A 26,962-nucleotide genomic window follows, 5' to 3' on the forward strand; every position below is an offset into this window, starting at 1 on the left:
TAGAAACAAGAGAAAATTTCAACAGCAAATTTTCGTCCAGGCATACATGTGAGGCATAATTTTCTGTATGTTACTACATTATGACAACTGTTATGAAAAGTCTTCGCCATTATCGTCAGCTAATATGGATTCTTTGAAATGCTAAACATTTTAATTTGGCGCCAAATTTTTGGCTAATTGTGAAAGTCCTTGGTTAATAATGAATCAACATTCTCAAAAATTAGAAGTCAAGCAGAAATCATGAATAAACAGAGATAACCTAATAGGATTACGCAGATTGTAAAAACCGCCTCTTAAATACTGTTGGCACGAAAATGATAACATACAAATAATTCTTATATAAACTACAAAATTCGTAAATAAACTTCAAAGTGATATAACTACGAACGGATAATCGTGGTATTTTCAGTAAGTTTAACACTATAAATTGTGCATTGGAAATAATGCGAAAATGTAAATAATACAACAACATAGAATGACATGTCTATTCACGCGAAAGAAGTGTTGGCGTAGCGCAGTTTCACTACAGTGATTATACCAAATGATTTGTGGGGTGTTTCGGATGTCAGTTTATATTGTAACTGTACTATACGCGTGTAGCATTCATTCATATTTATTCTATACCTAGAATTTAGAAAGTTTTTTTCTCATAAAACGTGGTTCGAAATAATAATCTAATTTGTTATTTATTAACTGTTCGTAGCTGGATTGTGTTTATTTGACTTTGCTGTACATTTGTGAATAACAAATAAAATTTCCTTTTGGAATTCAAAAATGTGGACAAATGCGAAGGATTTAACTTGAGTTTGAAAACCATTAACATTGTAAAATAAAAATGAAAGCAAATTTCCTCATTATAGGTAAGTGTTTTTTTTTTTTTCATAATTTTAATTAAATAATAATTAAATGAAATGTTACAGAATATTTTTGAAAAAGAAAAAAATTACTAAAGGAGAAGAAAGACAAGACAAGACATTGAAAGACTGGTTACATTTAGACATAATTATAAAAGGTTCACCTGGTTTAATTTGTCAACTTTTGTATTTCCTTGCATCATTTTGATTTGCTTACTAAAAGGTGGTGTTTTTTTTGTGTGTGTGAAACGCATATCTTTCAGAAATATATGCAGGACTTCTACTTTAGAAACTAAGGCCCTGGTATTTTAAAAATCTAAAAATCACTGCTTCAGCGTCATTAATAGACATAACGTATCAAGACGGTATACCTTTTGACGTGACGACACACTGTTAAATTGGATTCAGAAAACGGTTGCATTTTTTTGTGTGTCTTCAGTTATTAAATGGGCACGCGTCAATGCTTGTGCTATTTTTCTCTCAAATTTTAAGTCTTTTCTTATCATAGTAATTGTAAATAAAAAAAAAAAGAATCCATAGTGTATCTTGTTTAATTTAAAGGAAAAAGTGAATGCATTAGACCAGCTGTAAAATGTAAGATAGAAATTATTTAGATGTATTGTTTTACATCTCAGCCCCTAAAATACAAACTTAATAAATAATAACCATTCATGACAGCAGTTTCTATTATCTTTGGGTGCATCCGGACGCATGTCCCTATAAAACTATTAGTCGAGTCGGACCGACCACCCTGAATCACTAGACTAAAAACAAACTTAATTTAGTTTATTTTCTTCGTGATTCTTTGTCTCCATTAAAGATGAATTAATAAAATAAAGGAGAAGATCAAAAGACCATATCAGTATTCCTGGCAAATGCACCTTTTATTAAATTATTTCATTTTCAGTTTTCCATGCATCTTTAAAATTTTTCGTCGCTCGGGAACTCGTGCATTTGGCAGCAATTAGGAGGGAGATCTTGGTTCAAAGATACCGCCAATTACTTGATTAAACTCTTGTGAGATAACAGACATAAAGTTTGGCATTAAAACCGTCTGAAATCTTGGATAGGCAGGGCTTATAAGTCATGTTAATTTAACATTTCTTTGAACTTGGAAAAAACTAGTCTTATCTTGATTTCTATTCAAATATTTTTATTGACGAAAACTCATTTTTAGAGCAAAAATGTAGAAAATGTTTGTTTGTACTTCAAAATTAATCTTCTTTAAGTTCGTATCAGTTTAAAGAAATGTTTTCTAAAATCCTCCTTTCCCCTCAGAACAGTGACAACGTTGATTGATCAGTGTGATAGAGCATTGATAGAATCAACGTTATGCACTAAAAAGATTTCAAAAGATTATGTAAAATCTTGAAATATCCGAATGGAATTCGAGAATGAAGAACAAAAACATATCAACAAATAGATTGTAATGAACCACATAATTAAAATATGCCCATTAAATTCAGAATCGAAAAAATACTTGAAATTTCATACATGTGAATTAAGTTTGAAAGGAAACATTAAAATACTCAGATATCAACAAATTAAGAAAGACAGGTGGATCTTTAAGAATTTTTATTCACTTTTTACAGAAATCTGTATAAAACCTGTTTTACTATCAACATGCAAATTTAAGTACATGATTTTCATTTGCCAATACCGAAATACTCAATTAATTTGACTCAGTTATATCATTTCGATGTCTTATACAATTTATTATTCAGCGCACGTGGACTGCAGATTTTCGTCTCTTTAATAACAGCTGTAGTTTATATTTTGTAAAAAGCATCCTACTCAGGGATGTGAGCGTAAAAATAAACAATTTCTCATGTCTTATGAATGAGAATTAATTATGAAAAAATAAATACTGTAAATGAAGCCAAGAAATTTCGGCCACCACGATGCATTATAAATCAGGTAGGAAGACATTCTTTTGCCTCTGTCAGTTTTGACTGAATGAAAAATATAGTATAATACTTATTTAGTGAAACTCTTAAAGATATAAATTGTTATTCTAAAATGTATTTTCTAAGCAGCCACCGGCATTTGTCAACGTCGCCGTCACCATCACCACCACCAACACCACTACCACCACCATCATCATCATCATAATCACCACCACCATCATCATCATCATCTTCATCTATATCAGGACATGATTATGATTTAGGTATTTGATATACCATTGTGGTATACGAACAAAATGATCACAAGAAGTACTAACTCCTCATTCACAAGGGTCTCTTTAATCTGCTATCAGTAAAAACAGGCAAACCTGTGATAAAGGCCACCTGAAAACAGACCACCTCTTTTAAAGGCCATGACTTTAATTTCCGATATTAACATTAACAGTAAAATCTGTAAATACAGATCACCTGCATTTTTTTTGTCTCTCCCAAGCCTTTTGTTACGTTTATTTTTACATCTCACAAATATTACCACAAGACAAAAATACAGAATGATTTCAGCGGAAAGGGCGAGTCCTTAATTGCCCACAAATTGAAAATTAATGATCCTAACTAATTCCTGAAATTGGGCGGTAAATTCGACATCAGCGTCGTTGAACTTGATCCGAAAGATAATACCTAATTCGGTGCAGGAATTTTGTCTGTTTTTTAATGAATATTTATGCCGAATTAACTGCAATCTTTTAAGCTTTGCAGAAACGATAAAGAAAAATGTTTGTCTCAAACATTTTTTGCCCATTGATTTTCATCCTTCAAGGTGGGTCTAATCAAAGGGTCTATTTTTAAGCACATTTCGTATCTCGAACACAATACAAAAAATGTTTTGGTTAATTTAAATTAAGCGTATATAAGTGATGAGAACCCTATTCTATAGGTATGGTTTAAGCCAAAATTTCCCTTAAAGTGTACACAGGTGAAGATTTTCGAAAATTTTCTTGGCGTATGTAGGAATTGTTCAGCTCAGAAGTGTAGATAATTTCATTTTGGCGACATTCCCGGGACTTCAGAATGAATCCTTCCAATAAAGGTAAATAAAATTACAGTTTAGATAAATGTTGCAAAAAATGATCTGAACATACCAGGATATTGTTTTGTTATTAAACATACACCGTCTTATCCAGAATTTCAAATAAGTGGCGAAAATAATCACGAAATTCCACTCTTAAAAGCTTGTCACCAAGACAAGTATATAATATTGCTACAAACTAAGGCAGTGAACTTAGGCTAATTACAGGAAGAATTATAACAGTGTATTTACATACATTAATAAAGGAACTTCCTACGATACAGAAATATGACGGGTACCGGCTGCTAGCCATGACAGATAATAGAGATACGTACTTCGAACCACGGCACGGAATCATAATTACTATCTCGAATTAATAATGAAATAATTGATATCGGGATAGTTTAGACGCCTTGGTATGATCATAGCAGTAAAATCTCAAGAGTATTTCCCAGCATTCGAGGAAGCTATAAAAAAATGGAAACTGATAAAGGCAATACAAGAGAGCGATTATGGAATAAAATAAATCAATGATATTTGACAAATTTTGAGACCGTGTGTTCGAGCCCTGTTGTGTTCACGACTACATATATGAAGAGGACGCAGTTACTGCACCCCCACCCCACCCCACGCACACACACCCTTACCCCATCTCCTCTTACACCACCACCAACCCCACCCACCTAATAAATAGATCCATTAACGATTCAGGCGATTTTCGTCGAAATAAAACTGATATATATGATAATGATATAAACCCTTCTGTAGCATCGTATATTAGTATATGTATACAGTTCTGTTGGAGAATAGTTGGCAACAACTTTCTTTAATAAGACAGATATGATAAATGAATACAAAACTTTGAAACTCACACTCCACAGGTAAAAAATATTTTCATTTTTTTAATCAAAATATTTGAAATTATCGATAAAGAAATTAAGTTATAATATATATGTGTTCACGCACTTGGTTTCTATTCCAGGCTATCTTATAAATAAACGAAAACGAATTATTTTGAAATCTTGAATATAAAAAGGTTGCCTTAAAGTTTCGCAGCAATAAGATATTCGTATCTGAAAAAATTTCGCAAGATTTATACCGACAAAAACCTTTATCCAATTATCGCCCTTAATGAATTCAAGATGCTTAAATTTTGACAAATTGTCGATCAATTTGCAGCGGATTGATAAGGAACGTCAATTTTCGTGTTAGTTTTACAATTTATTGAGTACTACACATAATACCGCGTAATAAATAAACGGCATGTGCTTCAAGATAAAAATATTTGATGATTATATTTGCACAGGATTACATTAATATATCTAATGTCTTAAGATAAAAACTCCATGATTTACATGTTGATTTACTAGTGTCAGAGAAAAAGATATGCGGTGCAACGCAACAGGTGGGCTTTAAATATTTTTTGTGAAACGTCACGTCAAAAGGGACCATCTGGTTATACAAACGAATTTTGACTTTTTTGGTTCGTGGAAAATGGTCCATTCTCACGTTTCTGCATATTTGATATAATTTGTCATGAAAATAATGGGATGAATGCAGGCACGATTGAAATGGCGTCTTCAGGTAACAAGTTTCTAAATTTCGCAACAATTTCTCTTTTTTTTTTTCGTGCAACAGCACACATATTTGAGGCACGTCCCAATACATAATGATAACTCTCTTGTAAAATACAACAGCACACGTTTTTCAGATACAACATGTCTCACACATATAAATACATATGTCTACGATTTTCTTGTTGTCAAACGACGCTTAAAGTCACGAATTTGATCATACAACCATAGTTTCGCTGAGCACATACCAGTCTGTGGCATTCTTTTAACAACAAAAAAAAAAGACAACATCTTGAACACCCAAAGTTGACTTTATTGAATAACTGACAAAAAAGTCACAAAAGGAATTTATTTAGCACGTTTCAGTGTTGTTTAATCACAGTGTTGGCTGGCTTTATACTTTATTAGATGACAAGAATAAAAAGTCTATCAACAGATTGGTGCGAAAATATTTACCCTTCTTTTATTGGGGTTAACGACATCATATTGACATAATTCTCAAGTGTTAAAACCTACTGTTCATATAAACATTAATTGATCCTTATATAAAAGACGATTTAAAGATGAAAGGCCCTTCAAAAGACACCCCATAAAAACAAATGTTTGGATTACAGTTTATACTGTCTATTATTAGGATTGAAAAACGGACTAAATCTTTGGAGTGCACCTGTAAATCCGTCACTTAACACGGCCAACCAGTAGGAGGACCTTTCAGAAGCTGTCGTAAGAGTGCTTATAAATAAGAAGCTAACCACGAGAGTTTTAAGGCCCGACAAAGTCTTTTTTTTTTTGCTATCTTGTCATAACATGTAGGTATGATGCATTTTATGTAAGCACCCGATGAATGATTTTCTTAATCCATGTTGTGCCATACTTTATTATTGTTATTTTCATTATAATAATTATTATCAACGTCACCGTTGAAAACATCATCATGGCCCCAAGCTATAGCATCAGCTACAAAACATCATCATCAGCAGCAGCATCAGCAGTAGCAGCAGCAGCAGCAGCAGCAGCAGAATTGCCAATTGCCGAGTTCAAGCCTTCAATTCTCCTGTCTTTTAAGCTTGATTTTATAAAATGATTGTATGACATTCTCATTTTTCACTCCGTTTAATTACAGTTAGTTACATTCTTTCCGCGCAACATTTCCACTGGGGACCCCGTGCATAATTTCTCGAAACAAAGCTAATAACCCATAAATATAACACGTTAACGGAAGTTCATTAAGTACAAAAAAATCTTAAAGTTTTCTCGTAAAACACGCTGATAACTTTTAGAATTTTGAATTACATAGATAATATTATATCAGAGACTTTCAGTTCGCGATCAATAGATTTTCGTTGAAGCCCAGCCGTGATAGCACATATTATTCAACTGACAATATAAACGCCGAAATTGGTCATCAAAATGAAAACTTTGCATGTTAATACGTTGTTAGCGAAGTCCGCGACATGACAAAAATCACCTTCGTATTTCATGATACCAGTATAACAATTGTACGGGTATTACACGTAGCATAAGATCACGCTAAAGACAGATATATCATAATATTAACAATTTAAGTTCTTATTTGTAATTTATGGATATCTCTTAGCACTGTGAGATATCAAATTGAGGCACGATCTTGAACAGTTAGAGAAAAAGAAAGAACCTTGCATATTTCAATAGAAGCTTTCAATTAGAGCCCGTATTTGTATGACATCGGGTGTCTTGGAAACACATTAATGGATCAGTTTGTACGGAAACTGTCTCTAAAATGTTGTTTCCGAGCTATAGGTATGTGAATACATAAGAAAATAACGCATGTATTATATTTCCTTTCAGTTTTAGGCAGTTTTTCAACATTACGAAGTATTTTATAGCTTTATATTGCATTATTTTCACAGAGAAATTTATATTTCATTGCATTAATTAGAACCTTTCTGTAAGAAAATATCATAGGTGTATACACGTGCAGAAATTACCTCCCCTGGCGGTTCCTTTATTTAAAGGGAGACCACTGTGTCGAAGAAAGGCCGACGATCTTGCAGTCTTTTCCTTCATAGATTCTCGATACTGTATAGCACAGTCAGAAGGTCCCATACTTGATCCTTGTCGTAATCGATATCCGCAAGGGGCGCCAGGGACAATGTTGTAAAGTTTGGCTTGAGACCAGTATCTCATTGCAACATTGTCTTTGCCAAGTTTAAAAATTGTATTCAGAAACAACTTAGGCTACGGTATTTTGAATTTAAATTTGGGCACCAGTCTCACAACGCTGCCTTTTCATTGGTCAAATTTTAAACTGAGCTCAGAATCAACCAATCAGAATACTGGAGCTTTTGGACTGGTATCCAGATGGAACTTTGTAATCTGTGCACTGTTCCATTTTAGCTAGAGATGTCGCTTAAGCTGAAAATAAAGTATTGTTAAGGCATCGCCACAGTCACAAGTCAGTATCATTTCATATTTCAGCGAGTTTTTTCTCTGAAATTGCATAAAGCCTTAACATGGTCAAATTTCATCAACATAAGAAGCATATGATGATTTATATACATATGCCGCTTGTAAAATATTTGAGTCTCGTTTAGACTGAAATGTTACCCAAAATATGAAATTTTAGTGCAGTAGAACTCCAATATAAAATATACAAAGACAAAATTTAGTTAATTCATAGAAATATGTATACTGCAAACTCTACGGATTTTTGTCGAAATTATTCCTGGTTTTGCATTAGACCAAAGACAACCATGTAAATTTAATTTAAAATGTGTTTGTCATGCATTACTGACCTACAGGTATCCAGGTAAACCTATACATAATCCTATAATCACCTTTTATTACATGTAAATTATGTGTGAACAGATAACACAAATTGGATAAATTGATGGTGTTGGATTTTGTGTTATTCAGTAATCATAATTTCAAAATAATTTCTGAGACTTTATTCTTCACGATCTCTTACAATTGGCTGTAATATCTTTGAAATGTATGAATTATATTGAGTTTGACTGCAGATAAATTGCCAAATTTTGTCATAGAAAAATATCGAATAAAGGCATAATACAGGTGTGAAATGCATATCCTTCTACTGCATATGTTACATAGATATTAAATAATTATGACAAATTTATTGACTTTATTGTTACCACTTAGTCATCTTTTATTTTTATGAAAATTTGCATGTAAAATTTTGAGTCAAATGGCTGCCACTGTAGGCGATGCCTTAAATGTAGGTCTAATGTACGCGAAAAAGGGGAAGAATTTTAAATGATTCATACCGCAGGCAGTGTCGGATTATATTGAAACAGGTGTTAAATTCGGCGATGGCCACTTCTGATGTGGGTAGGCTTTGTTGACCATTTCAGCTGACCACTCGAGACAAGAACGGTACATGTGTTTGACAGCCTATTCAATAGATGTCGCAGCTTGATAAATCTAAAACATTTTCACTATAACAACAAAAACACATGTGCATTTGTCATGCACTCACGTTTCAAGACATGAACTTTTACCTGTAAGATGAGAAAAAATGTAATGCATTTAGTATGACAAATATGTTTAAAAATTTGAGCGTCCTTCGTTCTGTTTTGCTCTTCAGCTGTGCTGATTGTGGGATTTTTGTATATTTTAATGGAAAAACAAATAATATAATTATGGAATATCAGACAAAAACGATTATAACACAAACTTTTTGATGTTAATTCAGAGTTACTCCCCTTGGAACTACTAACCTAATTCATGAAATCGATACAAAGCAATTCAGTTTTAAATTTCTCGTTTCAATTAACAAAATAGAAAGAACAGTTGGAGTGGGTCAGTTTGTATATATTTCCCCCATTGCCTTATTATAAGGAAACGATCCAATATCGATTTTCCTCGCAATCCGGATCGATCCCTCTGTCGTATCATGTTTGATACCAAATTGTAAACACGAGTTATTTCCCATCAGCGAACATAAGATATAAGATATTTAGCGGTCGTGCAGTTACACTTATTACAGATAGACAATCTGACAACTGTGAGATTTCGAACATGAGAAAATTGATTATGACATCTAATCTATGACAGATTAAACTTTGCAGAAGTACTTGAATAGAAACATGCAGGATGTAGCTTCTTGACAGTCCCTATAACTTAGATAATAAAAATGCACATTTTATATGTAAACAAACAAGATTTACCCCATCCAGCGTTTCAAAGATATATTTTTCGTCGTGCAATGATTTGCTAAAGTAGGCCAGAAAATCAGAATCACGAGTACTCTGTGTTTGTTTTTAGTTCTGAGGGAAAAGTTGCAGGGCTCATCACGAGCGAAAACCCACAACGTAACGACTCAGGTAGGGTTGAATTTGCGTTGAAATACAAATAATACGTTTCATAATAACTAAAACACCTTGTTCATAAACACGCATTTTCATTATCAATTTCGATGAGTTGCAGGCAGGGCGATTCCCGAATTAGGCAGTGCTTATTTCATATTAGTTTTTATTGATTTTTTTCTGGATATCATGAAAATGTCTATTGCACTTTAATTCGAGCTGATTCAGAAAGTATTCCCGATTAGGCAGTGCATTTGTAAATAAAAAAGTTAGAAATTTTTCAAGGGATATATGTCATTCAAACTCGGTTGTCATCGTTTTGAAGAAACTTTCTAGCCCGCTTCTTTAAATAATGTAGTTCCGCCGGAGACGCATTCGTGATTCCTACTCCGGTAGCGTGCAGAATGGACCCCTATCACTTATCGCACGCGGGTTTTGTCTCAGGGCTTTTGTTAGCTCAGAAAGTGTCATTAAAGTCAAAATTTTAAACATGATAACAAAAACCTAAAGCGCTGAGGTCTGCGCTTATCAAAAATCAGAAGTCGGTGAAAAACAAAGACATGTCATCGCCGTACTTCCAGAGGCACGTAAGTCAGTTTTGGGCAAAACTGCATTTTTGGTATCGTTATCATTATCCCTTTGAACTCCACATGCTGGTGAAATCTGTTTCCTTGTACGACTTCATCCCCAACTCTTAACTTAATGACATTCCTATCTCTTAACTACGGAAGCCTTGGAGGGACTATTTTAAAAAACGTGTATAATGCTACTTGCGTCAATGTAAACCATACTAAGGTGAGGCTGTGATGATTACTCTTTCATTTACGACGTACAAATATCAACAACAAATTAACAACTCAAGCGCCTTGTAAAAAATTTACGAGTTTAGCTTACCTATCTTGTCTCAGTGTATACTTAACATACGATTTGAACCCGTAATGTATTTTAAATTTGGTTTCATTACAGAAAAAGGTAACGTTTTGCAAAATAAATCGTTTATTACGTTTCATTAAAGACGTATTAATGAGAAAATTAGTATTTACATAATTTTGCCATTTAAATAGATTGATTGTAGTGCATGAGAAAATTGGAGAAAATTGCGTTACCAATTTAAAACGCGTTTGAATTCAAAGTTAACCAGCTGTTAAATAGAAATTTTCGATCTTTTTTTTATTTTTTTGTTTTCTTGCAGTCTCTCGAAAGTCTTGTACTTATAAGTTAATAGCTTTTTTAACGTAGGAGTGTCTTTAAACTCCGTTTGATCGCCTGTAATTATGTTTATTATCACAAACTCTCAAGTGCACCTGTTAATAAGAGATTTTTTCGGAAATGAGTTTAAACCGTTTTCAAAAGTTCAAAATGTTTGCAACCTACCGAAAACCTTGTCGTAAAAAAATAATCTCCCCACTTCAAATAAATCGTCTTTACTCCAAACAAAGATTTTAACTTTAAGCAAACCCTTGAGTGGATCGTTTTCGTTTAATAAAATAATCAAACTCTCAGATTTATTCAAATAAATTGAAATCTATTGTAGCAGCTTTGGCCAGATTCTAAACAGTGTTACAACTTCATAACTAAAAGATAGATTTAAATTGCATAAGAGTACAAATCTAAGGTTCATATCTCCAGGTGTGCATGACAATATCTTATTTTTAACATTGTAACATCCGTATAATATCAGAAACAATAAATGGTTTAAATCAACGTATTATGAGTATACAGTTAAATTCCTTTTTCTGTTTTACATCAGTTGTTTACTGCGTGACTGACGGAGTAGAGTGGTTTTCTTGATATTTTAAAAACTTCGAGAATGGCGGCCAGTGTTTTTATATGACTAAACACTGCACCCACTTCACTATTTGGTTTTGTATCTTATTTTATTATCAAAATTATCAAATAAATGACAGACGCCTTTCCAATATATTTCAGGAAGCTTATTACTGACCTTGACGTTGAAATGCACAGAAGGTCAAGGTGAAACGTTTCCAAAATGGGCGGAGGACGACTGCCGGAGAATGCTCCGAGAAGCCACGGAAGTATCGGTTAAATCCCCGAGCCCTCCAAAACTTTCGGGACACTGGACGTCTTCTAGGTGAGAATGAGGCTCTTAGTCTTTGAAATGTTAATGTTGACATTTGGACCTTAATTAAATTAACTTATTCACAAATTTAAAAATACGTTAAAATATACCAACAAAACATTGCAGTACTTTAACAAACCCATCGTGTAATAATCTATATGGACTCAACCTCTAGGGTATTGTTTTATCATATTTTAATTGATTACTTACGTTTGGATTTAAATGTTAGGGATGCGCCATTTTATGTTAACCCCGAAATACAAATTAACGGAGGGGACTAAACCCCATGTGTCGCGAATTAAACGATGTCAAACTATTTTGATCACACTTTAAACTTTAATTTGCACAGCAGAAACTAAAGTGACTAAAACTTTTCGGTAGATCTTTAATAATTTTAGAGGTTTTGATATATGTTATTTTCTACGTTAATATTTGTACATTGAAATCAAACAGGTATGTCTTCACAGGCGTATCGAAGTATGTTTTGTACTGATTTAAATGTCTGAAATGTGACTGACGAGTAGAGCTATTTTCTTCATATTTTACAATCTATTACTGCTGCTTGTCTAGAACTCTAGAAGGACTTACCTTTTATGTTTATCTGTTTCTTTACAGTTATTTGCAAATTAAATTTCGGAACAGTTTGATATATAAATCTGGGGATTTTAGCGATATGTCACGAATTTCTACTAATCTTAAAACCACGAAAATAACAATATTCTGTCAACATATTGTTTACTTCACCTTAAGCCAGTTAAAGCCACTGAACCCGGGCGTATAACCATATTTCCTTTCATGCCTATAGTGTCATTTTTGCTCTAATCTGAGATACTTAAATATGATTTAGAAAGAAATAGGACTATGTTGGTATTTCAAATATTACATTACTATGAAAATTAAGATCCAATTATGAAAAATAACATATCATATTATGACATGTTCGTAAAAATATACACACATTCTGTTTCGTTTTTATTCCTAGAGATACTATTATTTCATTCAGATGAAAGGTTACGTGTAAAAAATATGCAAATTCGCCTAAGTATCTTTGTAATTTAAGATTTACTGGCAAAAAAATAAAGTAATATGGTAAAAAAAGGTTATAAACAGACATTAAGTAAAAGATTTAAATATTTACCTAAATATTAAGTTTGTTTTTATAACGACATTAAGAGTTTTGTAAATTTGAAAGAAGAAATACATATACCATACAGTCAAAAATCGGTCGGTGAAATCCCGTTAATATAGCCGAAATTTATGTTTCTTTTACGGAATCGCGTTAGGACTATGTACATAAGGATAATATACATTCTTTAAAAGATCTCGCCATCACTTTTTCACGTAAGATATTTTTTTTGCTGGATTAACCGATCCAAAATATCACGATATCTCATGACGATAATAATCGTGCCAAAATATCGGGATATCTCACTACTAAGAAGCGAGATATCAAGTAGTGTTTTTTTTAGCCCGAACGGGATTCCATTTGTACATATAGTGAGAGTAAATCTGCGTTTCTGGACTGATTTAATCATTTTTGTTGGACGTGTGGGCGAAATCCGGCCCCTTTTCTCAGTCCAAATAGTGTTTTATTCCTCCAGTTTTTGACAAAAAAAATCCTTCCAATTTCTTTGCACACTATTCCAACAGAAACTCTTAGTAGATATCAATAATTTTATGTAAACCCTATCATTTAAAAATAGACAGTTTGCTTTTAAGTCTATGACGTATTTCTGAAAAATATTGCTTTTATTGCGACGCGGTTTCCTCTTTTTTAAACTCGTTATGGCACGATTCACCTCTCAGCATTCTCCCAAAACTGGAAAAAAGACTGAATTATCAAGATTCATCTGTGCGATGAAGGATTTTTCATAAGCCACAGAAGTACAATACGACTACGAGCGCTCCTTATACATTACTGTTAAGTTTTAGATCAAACCATACTTTGAAACAAACAGAAGCTGTTTTCATGATATTTAAACATAAATGTTATGACAAGAAGTTTGATTATTATTTTTGTGATAATTTTATACGGTACAAATATGTCAAATGAATCTGGTTTTTAAGACATGAGCTGTCAAATACAACTGTTGCAATTTGATCCGAAATGTTTTTGACAGATATAAGTATGCCATGACAAATTGACTGTCATAATAACATGATATGATCTACTTTTTTCTTTGTTAGATTTAATTGAATTGTATTAAATTAATGGTATTGGCGATCTTTTTTTTATATCATAAAACTTTTTTTTTCATGTTTTCATTTTCTTTCTTTGTATGAGCGTTTACTTTTAACTTTAAACACGAACAGAAAATGTCATTGTTTTGTTGCTTTTTATAAATGCCATACTAAGTATATTTTATTATTTGCATTAAATTGGGATGGCGTAATTGGCGTTGTCGTAGACATTTTCTGACTAACTATATTCTGAACTTCTTACACGCTTCCCGGTCAGTAGTCAACTTTATTGCCCTGGGACCGAAGGACCATGGGTTAACAGTTTTGACTGCTGAACGGCAAAGTATTCAATGAGTGATTTATAACACGCCATCAAAATGAATTGTCATGTTTTCTTTCGAGTTTTGACTTTAAGCCAACATTATTTTGTGTCGAACTATTGGCTGGTCAATAGCTAAATCTGTGGACCTTCGATTTCTGTAAGGAAACATGTAGTTGATGATGAATATAGTCCAGTCTTACAAAAAAACTATGGACCGGCTATCTTTATGAGGAATCGTGTAAGCATTGTGGTAATTAATATAGGTCTCGTAATGCCTGTCAAATACGAGTCGCACGTGCACCATGACAGCGACTCTACATATATTTCAGACTGCGAATTCTAGAAAAGATTCAAAGAAGCTGAAAAAGTTCTTCACAGGCGAACTTAAATGGATTAGAATTTTACACTTAACCGAGGACAAAACAATATGCTCGAATTAAAACTATCACATTCTTAAGCCCACTGTATGGACTGCTGTCCATTAGTTTAATTGTTTACTCGCATCTTTTGACATTTGACACGCGTAACTTACATAGCAGAACATTATAGTTGTCATATAAATGTCATATACATAATTTAGCCACGTCGGTTTCAACTGTGCCATTAACAACATGTAAATAGTAATTCTAAAGTTGGCAGTGGTCTTCATATTATATTACTGCAACTGGAAAACTATCAAAAATCGTAAAACGTTGCGTAAAACGCAAAGTTTATTAGAAAAAATGCAGGCTACAAGAAAACCATTATTTTCGCTAGTTGCTGCAGCTTTTTGGTCCCGATACCAATATATACCAAATTTTGTTTTCGCATTTACGTACTTCATACTCTTTTAAAATTAAAACGATTTGTTGCTTGAAGAAGGGCCAATTATATTACTCGGTCATATGTGGGAAGACATTCCAAAACTGTGAATGAAATTGTTAATATATATGAACTCCGGATCGTGATCTTCAGAATAAAATGGATCCTAATGAAAATATATTGGCCCGCCCCGAAAATACAAACATGTAAAGACATTATTTGTGAAACACTTAAACATGTAGGAAAAATGAATGGGTAAGGAAAAGGGTAAATAAATGGTATTTATATTTTTACCGAAATTTAATTAAGACATCTAGAACAAACAGGGTCATTTGTTTGTTTAACTGGCATGGCGTGACATATACGATTCTGGTATACTTATATGAATGTACGGCCAGTGTAAAATGAATGACTGGGTATTACCCACACAACGGGGCATTGAATGGACTACATTTTTTTCAATTAACAAAATATTTGAGGTAAAGTATAAGCTACTGTTTTCTGACCGCCCAGAATATATGTGATGGCGATGGCACATCTCGATGGAAAAAGCTTTTAATAATTTCTTAAGCTGGTATCCGCAAAACTCTACACAGAAAGCAGGTCTTATAAGACTGAGGTAAAGGTATGTCCAAATTGATCTACAGCATTCGCTCAACAGGTGATAGTGTGCTAAGATTCGAATCCCAGTGAAAACGGAATTGGACTGTTATCCCTGCAACTGTTTATGTTCTATATAGGCGTGCAGTCGATGTAGAACATATGTCCGTTTTTCAGGGCACAGAGTGTGCGGATGTTTGTTTTATAAATTATCGTGGACGCTTTTTATGTACATATCTCTGTCTTGGTGCCATGGGATGACTTTTTGGTTTCTTTTTTTTTCCATTTTTTGTTATCTTTCGACTACGAGATAATATAGAAATCCACACTTGTCTCCTCTTTGCTTCCGTATGATTGCAGTATTCCACAAGTTATCCTTTATCTGCAAAATTTCTAAAATGTACTGATCCATCATTCAGTTTGGGCAGTACCACTTATTATTCAAAGGGGTGTTCACAGAAAATTACTGAATAAATAGCGAACAGTGCAGATCATGATAAGCCTGCACTGGTCGCAAAGGCAGAATCACTTACTGCCAATAGGCTAAAGCTTATCATTACGCAGACAGAGTATTATTTAAAATTGGGGGATATGTTCAAGATGAACTAAGCGATTATTAATTATCTTTTAAACTGTAAAATTAACAAATACTTTAAACCCGACGTAATGGAGACACCATACTCACGTGCAACATTTATTCTAAAAAATATCCTTTTTATCTAGATATATATATATTGAAGAGTGCATGAACATTACAATGGAACTATGTCAGAATGATTGATACCATCTATTTTTCCATTAACTGCAGACGCCCTACTTCATTTTGAATAATTTCACAAAATTGATTCTGTCGTAAGTTGTATTTGCAATATTTGTGATTTTAAAGAAAAAAAAAGCAAAATTGGGATCTGAAAAAAGAAAAATAACTTTAAAACAGAATTATTTTAAAGTTTAAAAATAAAATTTGTATTCAATTTGATGAAATTTTGTTTTCAGTTGATTTGCGCTGTTGAAAACTTACAGAATTTATAAATTGTTATTTCTTTTGTCGTTTTCTGTCATAACCTAATACGAATAGACCAAATTAGTTTAACTGCGACCAGATGATTCTAAAACACTATTTGTCATTTTATTCGAAACTGACTATATAAGGCGAAAAGCATGTATTTTCATACCAAAGAAAAAGACAAGAATTTTAGTGTGCAAATTCACTGAGAAACTGTATCAAAACTATCTGTAATAAGAAAGATAACTCATCAGACACGTATATCATTACCGGGGCAAAGTGTGCAACTCGAGAAAAACGTGCGGAATCTCTGGCATTTTTGTCATGGATTTGGTGGTATTTAATTCTAAGAATGGATCAGTAGAAATTAATGTATTGGGAGTTAAACAATTAAGGCCTCAACAGACGGTAGGGCTAAAAGGTCTGTTTCAGAAATTTAAGGAAACGTTTTATTTCACGTGTGCCCCTTTTTTTTGTTTTATGTCACGGCAACTGCCGATTTTGCTGAAATTGTTCATAAATGAATGTTTTTCTGTAAAAGTATGCATTTCTGTTCACAACTTTTTAAATACAAGATCAAAACTTTAGTGGTTGGAGCATCCTTGCAGAGTCTTGCTTTCAGACTAAGAAAATTGGTCATTACGGGATTGTTCTTAGTGTGACTATTGTTCTAAGTGTGACATTTAGACGTAGACCTAAAAGTGCCAAATATTAATCTCCCTCAAGTTTGTTTGCAATATACCAAAACTCTATCATAGAGGTTTAGCCTTCGGTAAAATCTGTATTCGTGCAAATCCGTTGAGTTGAAAAGAAGACAAAAATAATTTCAGAGATTGAAAATTGATGAATACCTACCCAGGTATCACAGATTAATTGCAGGGTTGTTCTATGTTATTTTTAGTGTCTTTAATACTAAAAACGCAATGGAATGCAAAGTTAACGTGGGGTTTAATGCCTGGTCATATTACTCGGGCCATTAAAATGTCAGTGTAAATAACCAGAACAAGGTCTGTTTAGGTTTTCAAGGTTAAATTGAATACTAAAAATCAATTCATGGTACATTGTTTCCGAAAAAAACTAAATCGCAGGATGTTTCAAATATTGTGCAATGTCTTCGGTAGTACTGCCAGGTTTGTAAAATAATGCATGATGACAATTTTGGGAGCACGTATTTGTAAAAACTCGATAACATGGTAATAATAATACATTTAAAATAATTTGTTTAAAATTGATCTTGAAACAAATGCAATGTAAATTCATTATTGACTTGTGAAAATTCACATGTTTTAGAAATGTATGTTTTAGACGAATACTGGGAACTATTTCACTATTTCTGTTAATCTTTATTTGTGATTTGGCTGTATCGGAGTTTATTATTTTCGCCTTTTTACCGTATGTTTTTTCCTCGGTGTCAGGGATGTACTTGAAATCCATACAGCTCACGTGAAAACTTCCATTCATTTAAAATTTCTCAATTTCATTTTGTTTCAGTTGTGAAATAAGACCAGGTCCGGAGTTTGTTTTGAGGAAATATTTGTTCCGGCGGAATAGTTTCCAAGCTCAGCTGTATTACTACGCAGATGAACACTGCAAACGTGCCACGCACTTTATTAGTGCAAAAGGTTCAGTGAAAATATCCCGACCCTCATGGAGGACCCCCGGGGCGCACGAAACCAGATACACACTGTCAGATATCTCCGTCATTCCGTACACACAAGAAAAAGCTGAACTATTTGGTAAACTCATGGTCAGATACTGTAAACGTTCTGAAGTCACGTATGTGCTTCCGTACAAAAAATTCCCAATCTTTCAGTTTACAAAATATAGTAAAAACAATGATAAAAATGATTTCATTGAAAGTGATTTTGATTGTGCTAAGATATTTAATTTTACAATGAATGAGCTACAGCTAGTTCGAATGGAAAAGAGAAAACTGAAATCAGCTCGTTACGGTGATGTTTCGAGGAAAACACGTGCAAGAAGTGAGCTATTTTTAGGTGATATCAGTACGAATATGAAGTACAGAAGACAGTACGTACCAACACACTACCAGACGCCTCTCGTGAAGTCCAAGGTTGGTATAACATTTCGTAACTTGATTTTATTTTGGGCCTACGAATCTAGATTTGAGAACTATTGTTACTCCTTAATTCTTAGGTAAGGCTGTATCATTTCCAAAAGATAGAATACAGATTACATAAAAAATGTGTACGACAGTCTTCCATGTTAATCGTTCTCGGGGTAAATTACCCTATGAATGAAGTTGAATATCAATGGCAATACAAAAAGATTTTGTCATTTATTCAAGCCCATCTTAACGCCTTATCGTGTTTCTTAAATTGGGCTCGTTTATTTTCACAGCATTTTAATGCAGCAACCCATGGGCTTTACGAGCATTTCAATTAATAAATGTGACATTAAGTATAGGGCATGGTAGCACTTACTATAAAATGTTATCACTTGACTTAAGCACGTCATTTGATGTTTATTACCATTAACCTTTACCCTGCTAAATTTCTAAAATGGACTATTCCATCATTATGTTTGGACAGTACCACTTATTATTCAAAGGGGTGTTCACTGAAAATTTACCGACTGAATAGCGAACAGTGCAGACCATGATCGCAAAGGCAGAATCAATTGCCGCCAGCTGGCTAAAGGTTAATAGCATTTCTTACAATTTATTACATTGAGGGTGACGCAATTACACATTAGCTCCTGAAAAGGTCAAGTAAAGTTCCAGTATACATTACTAGTATGTTCATTTGCGCATGTCTGTTTTCCATAAAAGTACTGATTTTGTCTGAAGTATTTTGCACACTTTTTATTAAAACCTTATTCCTGTTTCATAACTTCATCCCACTATTCCCGCGCCCTGCCTTAAACGGTGTGCCTAGTGTGTTTATGAAAAGATCCAAAGATACGGAAACTGGATAGGGATTCTGACGACTAAGCTGCTTTGATTTTTAAAATTTTAATGAAAGATTGGAATTATCCATTCTTTACACTATCTATCTGGTAGAAAATGAGAATGCTTGTGCCGAGAAAGGCTGAGAATGAGGCTGATTTGAACATGTAACTGTTTGTTTTTTTTGAAAGTGTCAGTTTCATCGGGTAAATTACCTATTTAACGCATTTAAATTTAAAATTTATTTAAATACAATATAGCAAACAATCCAAATTACAATACAATCACATATTTATTCTAAACAACGAATACCCCATACAAGAAATTGGTTTGGGTATTTCGTTACTGTTTGTGAGCCATTTTGGAAAATTGACAATACTACACCGCTGCGCTAAGGGAAATTTAACTTCGGGGTGAAACATTAAGTAAACGGGTAAAAGTTTACAAAAAGAGATAAATTCTGTCTCATAATGGACTTAAATGTATCCCAAACCCCAAAATTTAAATAGCACGCCCAATTATCAAACAAAGTCCCTCGACACGTTGCCGTCTCAGTTTTCACGAAATTACATGTGGATTTGGGTATAATTGCAGGTGTATCTGGGTATAAGTTAAATTCTAGTCTTACGTTATTCACTGTAAAGTAAATGACTTTCGACCCGGAGCAACTTTGTTAAATAGGATTCACTTATGTCCTGTCATGAATACCCTTGTAATGTTCCCTTTGATGGAGTTTAACATGACTATTAAACTTGTAATTAAATACTTACTTACGCAAATGAACTCAATTTGCATAAAAGTTACAAATGAGATCTAAAAACCTCTGTATGGTGTGACTTATCAAGGTTTTCGAATGCCGTGTTCGCCGCTAAACATGCATGTTTAAGGTGTAAACTGCAAACATTTCTGTGGATGATAAAAATAAAGGACTGCAGTCTTTAAAACTCTTTAAACTTTCAGGCGAGACCTTGTTTATATGGAATTTCACATGGGTATGTTCCCTCTCTACCTTGTTAAGACACCAGTACCAGTTGCTCCAAGACTCGCACTCACGACTTGTTGATGATATATCAGTCGGTCGAATGAATGAGCATCAACTAGACTCAGTCTTCGGTTGAATTTAAAAATACTTAATTTACAGAAAATCATTTAGTTAAACTATAATATCCAAAACAGCTGTAAAAGTCTCAACGTAATATGTTACTATCAAAGCTGTGATAGAAAATAAAAACAAAATGCTGTCTGAATCAACTGATTTTACTTGTAGCAAAAATATAAAGTGTCGTAATATTACTAAGAGATCAGCAAAGCATTTGTAACATGTTACAGTTTACATTGACTGTTACAGTTACGACTTTGAAGGGGGCCTCCGTGTCCGAGTGGTTAAAGTCACTGACTTGGAATCACTTGCCCCTCACAAATGTGGGTTCGAGCCTCGCTCGGGGCATTGAATTCTTCATATGAGGAAGCTATCCAGTTGTCTTATGGAAGGTCGGTTGTTCTACCCAGGTGCTCAACCATGATGAAATAATGCACAGAGGGGCACCAAAGCTGGGAAGTCGCCATATGACCTATAACTGTGCCGATGTTGAATCCAACACACGCACACACACGCACGCACACACACACACACACACACACACACACACACACACACACACACAAACACAAATACAGTTACGACAAAAATGTGTAACTTCGATATAACCGATTGCGTGGGCACACTCATCCCAGAATATAGCATTACAAGATATATATCATAACATTTGCATTTATGTAATTAATATCTTTTAACAATTTCATTCTCAAATATTGTTTTCATTATATTTGTATTTCTTTGTAACGTTATCACAAGGTTAAATCGCAAACAATGCATATTTTCTCGTAGTTTGTACGGTATAGTATTCACGTACTATTCACAAAAAGGCAAAAAGTTTTCAAAATTTATATATTTAAAGTTACAAAGTTATGTTTTTTTAATATCATTGCGTAAATTGATATAGCATCAGTGATTTTTATGAATACTTCAAAGTATTATTACCAGTGTATCAAATTAAGCTTTTTTTTTGCACGGTTAAGCTTTGCTATTATGTAATAAAGTCAGATTTTCGGAAGTGATTATCATGTTTAGTTTCTTTGATGCATTAGACGACAAATGGACTTCTTTCGAGGTGTAAACATTAGTTATGATGGTGACTTTAAGGTTCATACGTTACGTGTCTGACCGGTTAAAGTACTGAAAAGTGTCGGCAAAAGTGTCAACTTAAAATATGTATATACAGTAAATTACTTATATATAAATAACATTTATGCCTGACGTCATAATTTCTGAGTTATGTCTTCAAATGCTCTATTTTTTCCTCTTCATTTCAATACTAGTAGTCCAATAGGTTCTGGAAGGAATCAGTAACGTTCAGTAACTAACCTTAAGTAAGTTATTGTAAGTTATTGTAATATAACCTAAAATAGAAACAATATCCGTTCAAAATGATTCTAACAGGAAGTTTGTTATTCGCCATTAAATTTTGTGCCAGTATACTTTTAAATCAACGTAAAGATTTATTTTATTATATATGTATGACATCGTTTGTATTTTTTTTCAATGACAAACTTTCCCCTTTTGACTGGCGTTTTTGATAAATATTTGTAAAAATCTAAGTGAAATTTCTAATGTTTTTTGCCTATCAAAATGGACAACTAAGTTACAAACAAATTACTTATGTAGTAAAGGGCCGAATTTTCAAGATGAATGTCTCATTAAAAAGTAGATAGTTGAACAATTTGTTTCCTCGTCTAATAGGCCTGTTTAGCAGGGAAACATGGGTGGGTAACATGTCTTTCTCTATATCAGATGTTAATTTGATGATTAAATTTGAAATGTGATGATACACAGACTGAAGATTAAAGGGAGATTATCGCATTTTTTCATTTAATTTTGTTCTACGAATGTATTTTACTCAGTTCATCATTAAAAGCAAGAAAACGTTTCTTTATCCTAAAGCCATCTTTTAAAGGCCGGTAACAGACAAACACGGAATATCGCGAAAACATGTGACAATAAGTCCGATAAGAACGATAAGAATTTTACAGGTCTTCTCTTTTTAGTTACTTTTCTGATCTGCTAAGGGCAAGGTAAAAAAAAAAAAAAAAAAACCCTCCCCCCCTCCCCCCACTCCCCACAAAGATTACAGAAATATCGACTGGTTTTTGTGCAGAAAGAAATTATGTATGTGCCTATTTAGGGCAAGTTATGAAACGATTGCGTTTTATCCAGGAAAGAAATAATGTATGTATCTAAAGTATAAGTCGAGAAGTATTATATATCTGATATAGACTTTTCCCCCCCAAAAATTTATAAATACCCGTATCTCCCTTTAAAATAAGAACACAGACTATTATTTTGTAAAGTCATCCGTCTCGAATAACAAGATATCTAAATTTTTTAGATTTTGTAATTAACGACGGTATTTATTTGTTACCGATAGTGGTTTATGTAAAGGTAGTCGAGTATTTTTTCGGTTAACAGTCTGCCATGATTTTGCTGACATCTTTACTTACTATCATCACACTATTTAAAAATAAATTAATCTTTATATATTTTTGTCTTATCTCATGGGTTCAGGTATATTTTCGCTCTAAATTTTGTTTCATCCGTCCATGTGTCCGTTTGTCCATATAATATGTTGTTTCTCCACATTATTTCAACCATTATACTTTTATGTTCTTTGAGTGGACAAAATGTCCGCCGTTTAATTCTGGTCCTACTCTATATAAAAGTTATACACCAAAACTTACATCATTAATTATTTGCATTGCTTCTCATGTATACCAGTAGTAAACTGGCTTTCTTTCACATTCCATTTTCTCCTAATATACCTTTAAGGCGAATTGTCTACACATCAAAATGTCTTTGCAAACTAATCAAAGGTTTTGTTGGCCTTAACATCATTAAATAAATTATGCCTCTTGACCATTTCCTTAATCATTCTGTAATCAGCAGCCATCGGCACTAGGTGTCACTTGCAGACGACATTCTCAGAACGCCGTTCTGCAGACGACACCTTTCATTGTCTCCACGGTGATTAAGACGCTCGGAGGACACATATCCGGTGTCAGCATTCAATATTATTGAATTCCTCGTGATATGAGGAACCCTAAGGAGGGATCTCATTTACGCTTAAAAGTTCTTAATTGAAAAACGTACAATGTCCTAATGGCCTGGAAACAAGTTCTACGTATAATGTTGTAAAAATATGTCGAACTTGAATTGTTATCCGAATTGTAATTTTAGTCTGTCAAAGCTCCTCAAATATTAATGTATCAAGACTATTCAGGGCAAGCACTAATCGAAATTCTGTCTACAGTTAAAATTTAAACAATTAAAGGTAATGTTAAGACATTTTTTTAAAAAAAATCTTATTTTGTAATATAAGCATAAGGGAGGTAAATCATACTGGTTCATCGATAATTTAAACAGAGTTATTTTTCTTTCAGACGCAGGGCTGCAATGTGTGTCGCGTAATTGCTAACGCTACGCACATGTCACCGCCGGTACTCGACGATCAGGGAACCATAGAAGTTGGCCTGTATGGCGAATGGGTCAGTCAGAGGTGTGAGACCCGACCGAATGGCCAGTATCTCACTAGATATTTATCCTTCTTGAAGAACAGAAAATCGTGGCAGGGTGTGTATGAGTTCTATAAAGATCCACTCTGTTCGGAAGCAACATTCAAAATAGAGGTCAAAGGGACGTACGTCAAAGGGCGTAGGTCAGACAAGATACATTCGGCGAACAATTACCTTTTCAAGACATCTAGGTTAAAAGTGACCGCGTTAGATTTCCATACTGTCAGTTACTTGAACAGTTACTATGGAGACGGGTGTGGTAACCCGGGTACATGGAAGCTTGGTGTAACACAAGATGTCACGGACACAAAAGGTTGTGTCACCTTTGGCATTTCGTTACCAAATATAGAATATGAGTTGATGAAAACAGAATACGAGGGTAGGAAAAGTTTCCTGTTTGTAGGTCAAAGGCCAAGTGATTTTGTATCTATGGCGTCACCTAAAAATAGACCCACCTCGTTTCAGGGTGCACTTGTTAAATGTGGCGCGAAAAATGACGTGTCAAACGAATTGAAGCCAGTTTATAAACAGTACTCAGGTCATAGCGCTGACGATGGTGAAATTCAAGCAAGTACGGGTACTGTTTTAAAGCCATCGGCATTGATTATAGCGTTTATTTATACATTTTGTCAAATATTGAATCACAAGCTGGTGTAATATGAAAAACTTGCCTATAGTGTATTTCATTCGTTTGGTTTTCTGATTGGCGCTGATTTAACTTTACGAAGACCAAACCAGCAAAGGCAGTGATTTCGGAACTACTAGCTAGCAGTCCGAGGTATTGTATAATACTATGTGAACACTGTATTGAAATAGTTAGAATGATAAACAACAATGGCTTTATTCTTAAAGTCTTTAACCAAAATGTCATGTAACGTATTAAAGGAATTTGTCAATAAATTAAAAAAAAAAAGATGTTGATAATTCACGAGTTCGGTCTGTAGTCCGACAGATATCGTTCTGTTTACATCAAATTTTCTTTTTGCGTGATAGCGCTGTTTGCTACATGTTTTACGTATTTCGCACACAACATGAGTGATTTACATACATGTACAACACAGATCTCGTCGAATCAATTTTAGTGAACTTTTGAGTTACCAGAAGAATTACGTTTATTAAAAAAAGACAAAGTTGTGAATGGGGCGCTGGGGGAGAGGTGGGGCGGGAAGATGGATTATTTTTAGCTTTCGAAAGAAATATCTAGAGACGTGTCCCTTGAATGTCTGCTTTGGTAATTTTAACACATCTTATTAAATTAAAAATTTTCTCAACTCTTCATACGACCCTATATATATTTAAGGAAGAGAAATCATGAAAGAAATCAAAATTCCAGTATTAGCTAAAAATCAAAATGTTTTCATTATCTTTTTGTATCGTCTAAGGCTATTATCTTTCTTTTCAACATATCATTGTATTGTACATGTTATATTATGGTATGTGCATTATTTTTTTGTACTCGTAGAAATCCAAAATGTCATATTGAAGCATCAATTTTACACATGCCGGAGATTAACAAACAGGGTAATATAACATTTTCATTGTAAATGTGCTTGCATATTTTACTCTGTCAAACTTACCTTATTGATTTGTTTTCATATTGAGTTTTTGTGTAACATTATTTTTTCTCAAGTTAAAACATTGCCTGTAATCTTTTATATTAACAGCGTCAATTTTCGGTTTAACTACGAGACAACTTATAATATTAGTTAATATCTACACATGTTTTAAACGTATAAGTATTTCATTGATAATGTACATTATGAATTTTTTTTTTCATTTTGCACACCAGTTTGAAAATTAATCGTATGTTTTTTTTTTGTTTTTTTTTTTTGCAAATCAGTCAAAAACATATACACTTAAGTTCCGACATTAAAAAATAGTAATCACTTTTAAAACTTCTTAACAAGTGTCTTGTTAGAAACATAGGAAATTGCTTTTGTTGGCTTTAACACACATTTTCGTTTCGTTTATTGCCTCTGTTATTCTTTATTTAAAGAAATGGTTTGTTGCTCAAACTTGTCCCATTTTTATGCCAGTTTTGTTATAATGGTAATCACATGAATTTTTTGTTTCATTTCTAACAGATATACCTCTAACATTATGACGAGAATGTTTATGTAGCACATGTATTATATGTACATTTATGTATCAATGTACATAGAGTAATAAATAAAAAATGATGATGAGCATAGATGTCTTTTGTTCTTTAAACAGCAAAGGGAATTCTTTTTACAGTCAAACATAAATGAAGACCATAACTGGACATGCAACAGTGGTCTCTATGAACAGGTTGTCACTGAACCAGTGTAGTTATATATTCTGGTCCTCTGAGATCATAGAGTCCATTTAATGTTCCGATGTAAGGGAGTCTGACTGAGCCGGTGATGGTGGGGGTGGTGGTAAGCTTGAGGGTTGTTTTAGGTTTCATCTTCTCTGACTCGAACAAACCGAGTCTGCAACTGCATTGCTTGGTTGCGTTCTATGCTTACGACGCATCTTTAGATTTATTTTCATTGTTTGACGACTGTAAAATAAAGTTGGCAACAATTCACAACAACGTGAAGATAAAAAGAATATAAAGGATATCTGAAACAAAATATGAAAAAGGATAAGTGAGCAGTGAGGTTAACACTACTCACTGAGCAGTGCTGTACTCACAGTGTCATGATCACTCCTCAGTAAACATTTCTAACAGTACCGTAACACTATTACGTGAGCAGTATTCAGTGAGTT

The 26,962-nt window shown here is 33.5% G+C and overlaps 1 protein-coding gene across 1 annotated transcript; it reads left to right on the top strand.

The window, feature by feature from the left end:
• The first annotated feature begins 382 nt into the window (after window positions 1–382).
• LOC128557873 (protein APCDD1-like) lies at window positions 383–25,340 on the top strand. The gene is made up of 4 exons (XM_053546401.1): window positions 383–860; window positions 11,635–11,797; window positions 18,187–18,769; window positions 24,098–25,340. Exons 1-4 carry the CDS (start codon window positions 836–838, stop codon window positions 24,884–24,886), a joined length of 1,560 nt encoding a protein of 519 aa, XP_053402376.1. The 5' UTR covers window positions 383–835; the 3' UTR covers window positions 24,887–25,340.
• Window positions 25,341–26,962: the final 1,622 nt, after the last annotated feature.

Source organism: Mercenaria mercenaria, chromosome 6 (genome assembly GCF_021730395.1).
Source record: "Mercenaria mercenaria strain notata chromosome 6, MADL_Memer_1, whole genome shotgun sequence".
In the NCBI taxonomy this organism is placed as follows: Eukaryota; Metazoa; Mollusca; class Bivalvia; order Venerida; family Veneridae; genus Mercenaria; species Mercenaria mercenaria.

What these genes read in the sequence shown, in the direction of transcription:
- LOC128557873 (XM_053546401.1), top strand. Translation starts at nt 836, where the DNA reads ATGAAAGCAAATTTCCTCATTATAG. An exon ending in AGCAAATTTCCTCATTATAG is followed by an intron (nt 861 to 11,634) that starts GTAAGTGTTTTT and finishes AATATATTTCAG; the next exon opens with GAAGCTTATTACTGACCTTG. An exon ending in GGACACTGGACGTCTTCTAG is followed by an intron (nt 11,798 to 18,186) that starts GTGAGAATGAGG and finishes ATTTTGTTTCAG; the next exon opens with TTGTGAAATAAGACCAGGTC.